At 39.4% G+C, this 14,509-nt stretch overlaps 1 protein-coding gene across 5 annotated transcripts in view; it reads right to left on the bottom strand.

The window, feature by feature from the left end:
• Window positions 1–14,509, bottom strand: part of RNF130 (ring finger protein 130) — a 54,854-nt gene that overhangs the window by 24,022 nt on the left and 16,323 nt on the right. For all 5 annotated transcript variants that reach the window (XM_064672072.1, XM_064672069.1, XM_064672070.1 and 2 more), the window contains 3 exons: window positions 7,253–7,503; window positions 3,678–3,749; window positions 1,756–1,838 (listed from right to left, as the gene is read on the bottom strand). In XM_064672072.1, coding sequence (XP_064528142.1) covers window positions 1,756–1,838; window positions 3,678–3,749; window positions 7,253–7,503 — 406 coding nt within the window. The remainder of the gene's footprint in view (window positions 1–1,755; window positions 1,839–3,677; window positions 3,750–7,252; window positions 7,504–14,509) is intronic.

The raw sequence follows: 14,509 nt of genomic DNA, 5'->3' as shown, positions 1-14,509 counted from the left end.
TGGCTTTTAATCCCAACTCTGCCTTGTGCTCAGTGGGAGAAGATGATTTTTCTACCAGGGGAAGACTCATTCTCTCTTCAGTGGAAAGGACCTACCCCTGCCCTCTGTTCAGCACCAAGAGAAAGGCACAGAGGAGTGGGACTTGAGAACTTTCGTTCCACAGCACTGAACCTCACAGCACCACCCTGAACTACACAAGTGAAGCTTTCTTAGGAGGTAGTTTAATCACACAATCATCTTAGTAGTCCAAAGCTGGTGTGCAGTTCCCAGAAGTTCCTCCCCTGATTTCTAAATAATCTTCTGCATAACATCAAAGACCAGGGCTTCATTCACACATACAAGATTCACTTGAGATTACAATAAATGATGTAACTCTCTGGAATTACTTAACACTTGGGAGTACATTTGTTAGGGCAAGAGCACATCATCTTGAGTAAAAATGACCGAATTGTAAAAATGAAATGCCAACACATCTACATGACCAAAAGCTCCCAGATCTTTACAATTTAAGACCAAGCTCTTCTATTCCCAAATATTTTGATGAGAGTTTCTGAACAATCATTTGTAGGGTATATTAACAAAACACTGAAAGTCTAATCCAGGTCATTGTTTCCCACCGTCCAAGAGGTAAAGAACATAGAGAAAAGCAAATTGAAAACTGAATTAGACCTTTGGCTTCAGAAGTAGAACACACACATATTTTGATCAGTAAGATATAAAATAATACTGTTTTCCTTTCATGATGATAGAAATACATGAAGCATTGGAAGACAAATATCCCAGCTATTCAGAACAGCCTGCAGGAGGATTTAGAAGACCAATAATGAGCTCTTATGTGCTGCTGCCTGACTGAAGATCGACTCCAACACATGACTTTGTTGGTTCTATCATGCAGAACCATTTATATACCAAGCACAGGCCAAATTACTGGATCTTGCTGCATATATAGAACATAACTTACACGTGGCTTTTGTGCCTGGAGATAAGGAGAAAGCTTTGCATTTCAGAATACAAGGGAAAGATGTCCTTGGTAATGCTTAAGGCTACCAAAATGTACTGATTCACCAAAATCAATCACCAGGTGGAAAAGTATTTAAAAGCATCTCTCAAAGAGCAAATATCCCAAAACAACTCAAGAATGGAATGGAAACAAACTGAAAACCTGTAAAAACCTGTCAAGAGAATGTCATAAAAGGAGGAGGAAGTTGTGATATTTTAAGAACTAATGCAGAATAATCAACAAGTACAAATCTTCAGGCACAAGCCAAGATGACACTGCACTGGAGAGACCAAAGACAGATGACAGCACGGTGGTTGACTGATGACAGAGGAGGTATGAAGGTTGCAAAGGCTGCATTCCCATTCTCTACAGTTGGAGAAACCAGCAGCCAGTGTTGCACATCTACTGTGCAAAATGCTGCAGCTGTACCTTGGTCATTATACTGAAGTTTTTTGAGTCTGCCCACCACTTGGTCCTTAAACCTGCACCCCCACCTCGCTGCAACCTCAACAGCTCCACTGCCAATATGCCCAAATTGCCCATCTTCAATATCATTCTGTTTAATGTCCACAATCATAGCAGTGCCAGCACCCACCTTCACACCTTCTGGCATCACAGTCTAAAACAAAGTGGTATTAGGAGTGGAAACATCCAACAAATGTGTTTGTAAATTACAATGCACCCATTACATGAAATGAAGCAAAGGAGCACCAAGAGAAAACAGTTTCCAAACAAAGCAACTTTGACTATCTTACTTGCATGGCAAAATGCGAACAACATCGTTCTGCTTGTAACTCTCAATGCAGACAGCACAATGATCAAAGTCTGGGTCTGTTTCCTAAAATGAATAGAATGAAAATTCAAGTCAAGAGTTGAGCCTATGACAAATGTCAAAGTAGTTGTGACTGGTAAATGAACTGCATTGTGCCAAGTGGCTGTTACTAAGATACAAAACCAATGACTGGGTTGTTATATTCCAACATGACTTGAGCAAGAAAAGCATCTCATTTATACAAAACTCTCCCCTCATCTGGAGCTGGTAAATGATCATTTGAAACATTAGCTAAGGCCTAAGATGATTCTAATGTTCAGTGACATCAATATACAGCGGTGATTTTCCTAGATTTCCTTTTTTACTTAAAACTTGGAGCTAAAACTTCTATTTTATTAAGGATTTTTTGTTTGTTTGTTTTGGCAGGATAAAAATCCCGTAATACACTTTTATAAACAGAACTAGCACGTTTTACATACTGCAGAGTAGTCCCACATATGTGTCTGCAGCTTACTTGCAGAATTATCATCATTCTTGTCCAGATATGAATATGAGGATCACTTACTGACTGGCTCCTCTCCTTTTTTTCCCCAGAATTTATGACTTTTAAAAAATTATATTTTTAAATACAAGAATTTAAAATTTCAACTGAAAAGGGGTGACTTCATTTGGATGTAGTTATGGCATCAGCAATACATATTTTTAATCTTTGGGCCTGTGTCACAAAACAGGCTGTGCCTTCTCTTAGTTCAACTTCATTATACTTTTCAGTGCCAACAAGCTACAAGCACGACACCAAGTCAGGGACCACAGCAAGACCAAGGCACTGCTGGTCAGCACCAGTCAGGGATGCACACAGAAAATCCCAATGGCTGCTTTGGGAAAGGACAGGTTTTTCCTACTCTGTTCACCTGCATGTGCTGTCTGCACTGCAACCTACTTGCCACTTTTTTATTTATGTTAAGACAACAGCATCTTTTAACCAAGAAAAGTTCTCCTTATCTATATGTTTTTCCATACCCACAGAAAAGATTTAGTGCAATGGGCTGTCTTGAAATAAAACTATATAGAGAGGGAGGAAGAACAGAAAGACACTTTTTCTGCCTTCTCTCTGGAAGCAAATTTTCCTATCACTTCCTAATCTTCCACTGCTGAGAGCGTTGATAAGAAAGATAAAAAGGAATCACAATAAAAAAGCCCAAGGAAATAATATTTTAAAAATCAAACCAAAAACCTCCCATGCAGCCTCCAACAAATGGGAGTTTTGTTTCTTTCAAAATTAAAGATCAAAAATTAAGCAAGATTAAGTTACTATTTTTTCCTTTCAGAATCAAAGACAAAGCAGTACTGCTCATAAAAATGGGAAACATTTAGGACTTAAGACATACATTTTAGTTTGTATACTGGCAAGAAATATTCTTGGAGTAACATTTACTATCTTTCATGAAATACCTGTTTATGCTTCCCTCAGCTTACTGGTTATTTGTATTTTACATAAGAGATTCTCTTCTATTATCTGTCTTGTAAATTTATCTTTACTTTATACAACTTACATATGGAATGACTCTAAGCCTACAGAATTCCACACAAACAATGCTAACCCCATGTACTCATGCCAGCACCCCACCCCCTCCAGCCAGCATGCAAAACCACCCTCAGTCACAGCTGCCAGATGGAGTGCAAGTAGTATTTAAGCACGAAAATCTTATTTGAAATGCACAGACTTACAGGATACATTGAACATATACTAAGTTATACAAAATACTGTGCCACAGGACAAAGTCAGCCTCCGACAAGGAAGGCAAGGTCATAAATCAGAAGCAGAAAGAAAAAACTGAGATTGTTTCCCCAGCAAGAATGAAACATGATGCTAAAGTTTATTGTGTTGAAATCTTATTATTATACCTTATCACCTTTCTTTACTGTCCTGGTTGTCAATTTACCAATGGCTTTCTTGGCAGCATCTCCAAGACGACGCTAATAAAGTGACAAAGAAGAGAACACAAATTAACCCTGTTAAACAAGCTTCATTAGTGTCCTTTATAATGACTTATTTGGGCTCAGTGATACCATTGCAATACACACTGTGGCAGCAGGCCAGCACATAAGACAAAATGCACACACAGCAAAGCACAGAGATTTGTCAAGAAGGAAAAAAAATTCAACAGTTGAATCCCCAAAGGCACTTCCATGGGCACAAACCTCATGGGCTGTACAGAAGTCCAGAGAAGTGACCCAACATTTGTGTGCAAAACTAATCAAATCTGGGTTGCAGGATAAAAAGCTGAAGGAACGTGCCCTCCTGATGATTTCTGTTATATTCTGCTGATATTGGGTTTTTATTCAGTGTGCTGTAATATACTGCCTATTCTCTTAAGCTTGAATTATTTTTATATTTCCCCACCGAGCAGGCTGATTTTATTCTGAGATGCAAGAGATCCTCTCAGTGTAACCTAGTTTTGCTCTCGCTATTACCCGAAACCACCAGGATCTCATAAAAGAAAAAAATATGGGTCACGAAATCTAAATAAGCCAGTACAGACTTAAATAAAGCTGAAATTAATACTGGTTTGAAGATAACCTCAATCTGAATGCAGAGGCCAGGCTATTTTTTTGCTGTTTATGCTGCTTTATGACCACTGCTGTTGGATGGAAGGAGCCATTTCTGCAATTCAAGTGCTGATTCCTACTGTGATGCCCAGTTCCCAGCCAACAGAGAACTGTTTGCCAGCTGGTCCCTGGGATCCCAGAGATGTGGCACCAAGAGGAACAAAGATCTTGTCGCCTCCCCTCAGGAACATGAGACATCAGGCTTGGTTTACACTGACTGGAAAAAGGGAAGTTCATGTATTTCCTCCTTCCCCTCCATCCTGTATTCTGCATTTGAAAGGGCTGCTTCTGAGAATTCAAACTGCTGCTTCTGAGAATATCAAAACCTCTCATTGCAGCCTCCAACAAATGTGGGGGGGTTTTGTGCCCACCCTCTATGAAGCTGAAACCCAAATCCTTCACAAGGTGTACCCCCTGCATCACACATTTTCCTGCATACAAACCGAAAGTTGCTTTTACTTGAGAAACACAGCCTCAGAAGTCTACCACAACCAACTGTACCACTTATTCTAGCATTGCATAAGTGCTTTTTTTTTTCCTTGTGGTTTTCACAGAACAGCAGCTCTCATTTTAAATTTTTTAGAGCACGGTTTTGAAAAAATCAGATACTCAATCCCAGCTACTGAATTATATCCAAAGAGGAAAGGCAGCATCAGAATCAGAGCCAGGCTGGGGAAATTATATGCCTCCTAAAGTCAGGAATCTCACCCTGACTTCAATATGTGAGAAATTGGTCAATTTAAGCAGATCTAAATTATATGCCCTGGAACAAGCATATTGACCTGAGTACTTAATGACACAGAACACACTGGCACATTGCTGGAGCTGATAACCATTGCATAACCAAAAGTGTGATTACTAAGAGAGGAATGAGGCTGAAAAGGTATTTAACTTAAATGCTCAACACTACCAACTAAGTAATTGTGGGTAGTATTTACATTTCGTTCTACTGCATGTGATTGTATATGCACTACAAGAAATCTTAAAGAGATTATTTCCCTATTGGAAGCATAATATTCCAGCAGAATTCTTCCAGCATATTCAAGTTCCCTTACGTAAATAAATTTGCTAAATAATAACTTTCATCTCTTCCATTTAAGAGGTCAGTCTCTTCCATTTTCTAATTTTAACAAATACTGTTTTATGCTAACACTGGAAATGCTCAGGATTTGCTGTTTTGCTGAAGTCAGGGCACAGGCACTCAGCACATGCTTGCCTTTGAAACCCAGAAGTGTCTGGATGGAAAAGGCCACTACCACACGCAACAGAGTTTCACACCTCCGGAGGAAGTGTGCAACAGTAACGATGGGAAACAACGGTATCTACTCCTGCTATCTACAAAACACAGCATGTTTTTGATGGCTTTGATAAAAAAAAAGTAAAAATGCATGCCTTGACATAACTTAAAAACAAGATCATAGCCTAAACCAAGTTACTTCATCACTAACAGTACAGCCTTTGTGAAAGCCCTCAAAGCTCTTTAAAACTAAGCTGTAGCTGTCGCCACCTTCTTATTAAAGTTTAATAAGCTCAGCTTTTTAAACCACATAAAATTTTCATCAAGTTTCTCCTGACCTTTGTAAAAATCTAAAGAAAGAAAAAAGGTCATAAGAGCTCTTTCCCCATGGAGCAACTGTTTTGAAACGTGGACATTTGGAAGAAGCCTAGAGCCATGTAGGGGATAGAGAAGGCACAATTTAGTATTCCACAGACATTCATTAAGTTACAGTTATATTTAAACTTTCACCATCCCAAGGGACCACACTAAATACTGGTTACAGTGTGGTCATTTAAGAATGACATCCTTAGGAAAATCTACAGGATGCCCATGGGACCTGCAGCATCAGACACTATTTATAGTAACTGAAAAGGAAATCCTGTGCCACAACCGAGGCTTTGTAAGTTTGCGTTTGTTTCAGGTCTGACAGAACACCAGCCTCACAGTGAGGTGCTGTGTATGAGCCATAATTTGGGGGAAAGGGGGAGCAGTGGCTAGAGGTCAGCAGCTTCCTAAGTTAGCCTTGACAGAGAGATACAGCAAAGAGAGCACAGTGGATTTCTCAAGGTTTATGGACCCTCCTCAATAAAAGCCGAGACAGACTATGGAGGCAGTGGGTCATTAAGTCCACACTAGTAAAACATTTACTTCTAAAGTTTAAGCTGTATTTGAGTTGACAACTTGATTTAGTCAAGATCTCTGAGTATGGTCGTACATAAGTCAGTTCTTAAATTAAGAGTTGAAAAAGAATGTAAGAAAGGCATATTGGACAAAATTTTTGTTAAAATATATGAATGGGAGAATTAGGCACTCCATACCAAGTGTGATCTTAAGTAAATTTGAAAGTTAACACAGATCACTAAGCAGCTCTACACCTTAGCTTTCTTACCCTAACATTCATGACAGATTACATCTTGGAAATATTTTTATACAACTTTTGAATTCCCTTAACTGTTACTGAAGGTATCCTTAAGAATATAGACAGAACTCATAACATTAGCTCTGTGTTCCCCTACACTACATAATTTCATTCACAATTTAACTTTCCTCCCCATTCCCAACATATATACAGTATGTATTACTCAGCCAGCACAGAATCTATCTTACTCATGGTCTTATACTCACCAAAACCCAAATATTTTGTTTCAGTTCTATTCTTTCCTGTCATGTAAGAAGATCTTATACTGGTGCTTCTCAGGATGAAAACACTGCTATATAAAAATCCTTGTCTGGCAAAAGGCTCTGCCTTGGAACAAAGAGGCTCTGAACACTAGTTTGATGGGACATTCCTTAGAAACTATTTGTTCCCCATTGACTATTGTATACAGAAATATCCCCTCCAAACTTAGGGAATAAAAAGGAGACCCCTTACCTGATTTCTGTCACGTGCACTTGTGTACCTGATCTTCTGGATGAAGTAAAATATTAACCATGCTGAAGAAATTATCATCAAAACAATGAATGATATTGACACAAAGACTAGAGAGCCCCGACTGAAGTTTTTCGGAGGAACACGGGACCCCACTGCTATTCCCATCAGGACAGAGATATTCTTTTCCAAGTAATTCAGGATCTCCTTAACCTTCGATTCTGTAATCATCACAGCAACAATGTCTCCAGTTCCTATAAAAAAGGGAAAAATATTTAATTTACATTTAAAATTAACCTGGCATGCTACTCAAAAGATTTTCCAAATGCAAAGCCACTTGACAACTCAAGAGATTTTAATCTAAGCCATCCATGGCACATGGAACATGCTACTGGCCACTCAAACTCCTGGCTTGTCCTTCAAACCCAGATTTTCAGATCAGGGCATTAACATGCAAACTGTCTGCAGCTCCACATGCAGTAACAGATCTCTGCTGGTTACACAGTACTTCCCACATTGTAATTACTGTGTGCAGTCTGAACCAGCTTTCAAGAGTACATTTGTTCCATATTTGAAGCCATGGATACCTAAACAGGCAACTCTCAGAAAAACATTTCGAAGATGAGTGAGAGTATGAGAATATTGCTGGAGTGGTCTCAGCAGACCCAGTGCTGCGGATGTTGCTGTGGGGAGTTATGCAAGCTCCCCTGTGTGCTTGTGTGGCCGCAAAATAAAAAAGAAATGGAAAAACTTGGCAGAAATGTGAGTGCTGATTTTATCTCCCATACAAAGACACGCTTGATAAGATCGCAAAGAGGCTGTCAGCTCCATCAGCTCCATTTTGAATGTGGAGCCCATCTGTTTTCATAGTGTCTTGCCTCTAGACTACTTCCTGTCCCCAAAGGGAAAATTATTGGTACAAGGATAATAAGAGAACCACAAGATTTGCTGAAAAAGAACAAAATCACCTGTAGACCAGAGAGTGCTCCTATATTTTAAAGCAATTAAAAAAAAAGAGAATCTTGAACTCAGGATAATTCTGACCTAAGTTCAAAGAAAGATAAGTTTCAGAAAAACCAAAGCAGAAAGAAAAAACCCTTACGAGTGTCTTTCTTATTCATCCAGATTTATTTGCTTCCTATACTAAAAACCCTTTCAAGACCTATTTTCAAAATGCTTGTGAAGTCTGCTCATCTGCTTGCTCCATCTGTTTGCTCCAATTCACATTCTCTCAGAGAGGAGCTGTATAAGGCGACTTCAGAACCAAGATTCTGGATTTAGAGTGGATTTAAGTTATAGAGGACCTACTGTGACAGTAGAGAACATGAGGTCCTATTTTAACACAAGGCATTTGTTCAAAGTGTTTTAATCAAAAACTAATTTTTAAGAAGCTACTGTATCCATGAAATGAGCCAAAAGAGCAGCATTTTTAAAACCCAGGGCACAATAACTCAGCTACCTAATTTTCCAAAGTGGGGACTTAATATTGAGTTGTGCAACAGTGTTAAATGTTATCTCATTACTCTTTCCATTCACCATGCCAAATAGTAACTTTTACAGTCACCATCATCAGTTTTCAGAGTAAGTTCACTGATGTTTTGCCGACACAACTACTCAAAAGAATCAAAGCTGCTAATTTCAGAAATTAGGATTTGCCCAAAAATTGAAGACATTCCACAGCCCTCAAATTGTTTTCCTCAAGAAATTTCAAAATTGAAATGAAAAAGACATTCAGGCCTCATCCTACTACATGGGTCTAAGTAGGAAAAGAAAGTTCAGTGTTTCCTTCTGAATATTTTTAAAACAAGTGTCACAGTCACTCAAAAGCTTTGAATAGCAACCAAAATCCAGCACAATTTATGGATACAATGTATTTAATCTCTAGCACAGCACAGATTCACACAAGATCAACTTTAGTCCAGCTCTCCATAGACACTTCAGTACCAAGTCTGGTTTCATGCAAAGTAACAAAGATATTTAATAGGCAGCAAAGCTCAGAGTAAAAATCCACCACTTACTTTATTTTCATGGAAATTTACTCAGATTCCCTGAGTAAGGAAGACAGTCCCTGCCCAGACTTGTAGCACATTTTTACAGGAAAAGAGACAACTTTCCTGCAAGATTCTGTATGTACATACTGCATGTTGTGCTCCTGCAACTTCAAATCCCTGCAGCTCTGACAGTGCAGGATCAACCAAGAGCAGGTAATTTATACTGCTTGATATTTTCCCCAGACTTCACTTCTGTTCTTCATATCTAGTTTGGATACTGAGGAAAAGTAGGGAAGGCTGTGGGGGGACTGTTCTGCTACGCTTCCCCAGCAGGAATTTATTTGCACCAGGAAATTATGTTAATATCAAAATATCAGGCAGAAGCACTCAATGTAATTATATTCTAACATGATTTATAGTTATCTGCAGAGCAAAGATGACTAAGATCTTCTGATACTAGTCCAGTTCTATCTGAATCCAAAGCTGAAGCCTCTACCTATTCCTTGCTGCCCAGGGAATGTGACAAAGCTGACAATCTGTCACACGTTTTATATAAAGCCCAGCACAATGGGAACCTCTGGCATCACTGCAAAGTGATTTGCATTCCAAATGACTCAACTGGGAACAGCCAAAGTGCTACTGCTGCTTCTGACCTCGCAAAAGCCAAGGAGAACTGCAGAAAAGAAAAATAAATTGTGCCTGTTTAACATACTGAAGCTCAGTGGAAACTGGGACTTGGTTCATCCGTATTTTTGTCAGGGGCATCACCCTAAATAATTTTAGCAAGAGCTCCATGTTTGAGAACAATCGGGGGCAGGAGGAGACAGTGACTCATTTATTTTAAGCACCTTGAAACCTGGTGTTTCTGAAAGTTTAGCAGAAAAAAAATCCTCAGGTGAAGACAGAAAGACTAACTGTTTGTGAAACTTAGACTATGGTCTTACTTCATAATCTTACGAAAAGCAATATTCTCCTCAGCCAAGAACACAGTGTCCAGAGAAAAGAAGCTGGAATGCTAACTAAAGCCAATGAACTACACACTGAACCATAGATGACAAGCTAGGACAGACGGTAGGCATAAGATAAATATTGATGCCTGTAAATATAAATCATTTAATTGCTATCATCCAAGCCCAGGCAGCTCTTTCTAGTTTGCAATTTTACCCTGTGCATGTTTAATTAAGATAGTTATACAACTCTGTGTATGAAAAGGGATGAAGTTGTGATTAATCATTAAATCTCTGTAATGTTACATTGTGAGAGGAGAAGACAGAAGAACTTAAAAAGCTGAGAAGACACTAAAAACAAGAATATGGGAAAAACAGCAACATCCAGAAGTTTCCTGTAGAGTCCCTAAGGAAACTGCTTTGCTCTCTCACTAACCTGTCCATATCTCCTAGCAATTCTAAAAGACCATGCTTAGAAAGTCAAGAGAAAGTCATCTCAAAGAAAAGTTACTAGTCTCACCACAAGCAAATATCTGTGGTGGCTTTGTTGTTTGGCTTTTTTTTTTGGTGATTCTTGACTACCAACTGTTTGTCTGAAACTCAAGTTATGGACAGCTATGTTCAGGATACCAAGCTAAAGACAGGCATGGCTCAAAGAGCAGCTTCCTTCCAACTACAGTCCCTTGGAGGTCGTAGGGAACGGCAGCCTGGCAAAGTGCAACTGCCAAACAGGTGGTGGTTTTATTTTTCCTTGAGCTTGTGAACAACACAAGCAGCTGTTTGGTCAATGCTCGGGGAGAAGGACAGGTGAGACAATTCCTCCTGGGCATATCAGCAACCTGGCACTGAACTGCTACTACTGCTGCAATGCTTCAACCACCTCCTTGCAAATGGGGAGGGCAAAACCTTAGATCCCACCTTGAGCATGGGAAATATTGGACCACCTGTAAGAGGCACTGAGCTATTTCGAGTTTTTGTAACAAGGTTTGGGGAGAACTGAGAACTGAGCCAGATACTCATAACAAAGGTCAGCAGCTTGCTAATGGCTGATATTTTCAGCTAAAGTCCTTGTAATTTCCTAAGTCTCTGACAGTGGCTGCTGATGCTGCAGACACAGCATGAAGCAGATAAACCACGTTTGTGTCATGCTTGCGAAAGAATATTGTTCTCTCTTTAAATAGCAAAGAACATTTAATTGTAACTGAATCCTTTCATCACTTCATTCTAAAAAAACCTAAACTTAAAGGACATCCTGCTGGTGGAAATTTCAGTGTTTCTTTAAAAAATGCAAACAAATTTTACATTTCCTGGTAAAGGTAAAGAATGGCACAGACAGTCACTTGTAGGATGGATCCAGGGCACGATTCAGACGTTGAAATGCCACTGCCTGTGTAACTGCAACAATGGGAACATCATCATGATAATGTAATTGGAAATAAAACTGCCCATCTTCACAAAGCAGATTTCCCTATTCTTCTGTTAAAATCCTATAACTCTGTGCTAAGCATTTCTGAAGGCATTATATCAGAAATAAAAAGACAGCAACACACACTATTCAATGCCCAGGAAAGGGATCTGTCTTATTACTGTTAGCAACAGTGAAACCATTCCAACAGAATTTGGGAGCCCACAAAATGACAACAAAAAACCCAGGAAAGCACAGATGAAGTGCTACGGTTCTATATGAAATTTTGAGAGACTGATCACAAGTTCTGTGAAAACACCAGAAGACATCTGAGCTGCAGGAGAGCAGAGGTGGAAGCAAGGATTACGCCTACAAGGGAAGGGTTTAGCCACAGAAGATATAATCCATGGAATCTGTGAGGTGAAGGAAAGGGAAAAGGCACACTGAGCTGTATGCAAAGCTGTGCTGCTAGAAAAAGTGGGCTTGGGGAACAGAGCTTTAAATAAAAACTCCACAGCACTTAACAACACTGGGGAAAACCACAAATTTATCAGGTACCTTAACATTTCAGTCTGATGAAAAATAAATGGGTTGTGAAGAGTAACTCTTACATTCTAAAACTGGCTTATGGAAAAGCAGACACCAAGAGGAAGAGCCTTGGCATACCTTCAGAGTGATTAAAACAGGTCTAGCTGCACATATTTTTATTTTGATCTAATCAGAAAGTAAACAGGAGCACATCCAAGCTGTCAACACATGAGCAATGTCAAGAGTAAAATATGTTGTTTGAGATGTCCCAAATCAAATACTTCTGAAAACAGAACAAAACCATAATATTTGACAGTTATTTAGTTCTAAACAAGGCAAGAATTTAATGCCAAGGGTATACATTAATTTTAAAATAAGACTGGATAGCGTTTTAAAACATTTGTCTTCCTGTAGCCTTTGCAATATTGAAAATGTTGAATTCTTGTCTGTATGTAAACATTTACTTTAGGATGCCTATTTTATGAAGTGTCAGACACCAAGACAGATTTTATGAGAAAAATCCATGAGAAAAATCCTAAAGGACAGCAGTATATGAAACTGTTACTCAAAAGTCAGGCTTTCACAGGATGCATCAATCAAATACAACCAGTGGAAATACAGCTATCCCAAAACACAGAGCAGGTATTTGCAGAAATTACTCTTTGATTACACAAACACACATTACGAAAGTCTCTTTGCTACACAAACCTATGCAAAAGAACCTACCCTCCCCCTCCAAAAAATGAAAAAGCTTCTGAGGTTAAAACTTGAGTTCTGTCTACTTAAGAGGACAAAGAAGCAGATATTTCAAGTTCATTGAGGAATGGGCTTCTGTGAATTGCAACCAAAATACTGTCAACGTATGTCTGAAGAACATAAAACTTTTCTTTGTAGCAAAAAGAGCTTCAACAGATTTCACCCTGCCAGGCTAAGAGAGGGCCCTGTCTCTGCCCTCTAAACATGATGACACACACTTCAGTGTTTTGCAAGTGTCACACACTGCTCTACTGTTAGGAGACGTGTGATGGACGATCACTAAGTCCTGCTCCTTTAAGAAAAGCAGCCATATGATTGAAGCTCATGATTAGAAAACCAGAAACAGCAAGAGCAGCTTTCCAAAGATGGGCGTGACACAATTAACTTCAAACCAAATATTAAAGTTTAATCAGACTCTTGTTGTGCTAGCCTGTAGTGCATTAAATTAATTCCCTAAGTGATAAATAACAAACTTGTAAGCCCGTCCTCCTTCATTAAACAGGAAACAGTGCCTCAGCACAATGTTCTTGCCCTATTTTTGACAAGCTTTATAACCTACTGTGACCAAGAGTTCCTAAAAGGAGGGCTAAATCAAAAAATCAGTGGAGGAAACTGTTGGGTTGTATTTAGATGACAACTGCTGACATTATTTCACAACCCAGTTGCTCTAGGCTGACACTCAGGGAGATGTTTCTTAAGGAGAAATTAGCATATGATCAAAACAGGTAGTCACAGTTAAACTCTGATTCATTCACAAGTCCAGATCCTGCTGACACACGTGAGATGTGGAGCTACGCCCCTGGCCTTCCCCCAGCTGGACAAGGTCAAGCTGTCTCTGCTACACCCAACATATCCACTCTAGAAAACCAACACTCACAGTCTCCCAAACACACAACACAGTACCAGTATGCACAAGAGAGGTATTGGGCTTTGGCTTCTCTGCAGATCATCTCCTCTCCATCAGCCTCACCCAGAGAGCTCTTTTTTATCTCCTATCCCAAGTCATATGACACTAAGCACCGTCGGAAAAATTAAGATCCTCTACTAAGCTGCAAGATGCACCCACTTCTTCTGTAAGTGTCCCACAAGTTCCTGAATCTCTGCCCCACCTTTATTTTTGAAAGCAAAAATATGCTACTTCAACACTTCTGCTGTGCAGCAGGACAGACCCCTGGGCTGGGCTGAGAAGGGGGGAGAATTTATACATCCCTGGAATCAGAACTGCAGCAGAGCTCACTCAGAATGGTAAGGACACTGGGTTCAGGGGCTTGGGGTTCATTGTGTTCCCCTCCTTTGAACTGCCTTGATCATTCTACTTATATCACATATTCCCTTTCTGTGGGAGGAATTTTATCTTCTGGGAATTCCATTTGTATATATTTTTTAACACACGTGACCTTTTGGGTTCTTTACACTAAGGAAAACCAAGCCTAGATAAGGGAAAAGCAGACAGATGTTGCAATGATTTTACAGACGTTTCACACTCACTTCTCTCCTAGCAAAGTTTCTTTGCATCTACTTGCACTACAGTTTTATTTTTTTTTTTTAAGGAAATGGACATTCCACCTAAATAATGCCGGAAGAATAAAAAAAGCTTGGCAGAAAGAAATGTATCACTTATCATCCCCTTTCC

Source organism: Pseudopipra pipra, chromosome 15, assembly GCF_036250125.1.
Source record: "Pseudopipra pipra isolate bDixPip1 chromosome 15, bDixPip1.hap1, whole genome shotgun sequence".
NCBI classification, from domain to species: domain Eukaryota; kingdom Metazoa; phylum Chordata; class Aves; order Passeriformes; family Pipridae; genus Pseudopipra; species Pseudopipra pipra.
The sequence above is the reverse complement of the archived record's forward strand: the minus strand, read 5'-3'. Positions and strand labels throughout refer to the sequence as shown.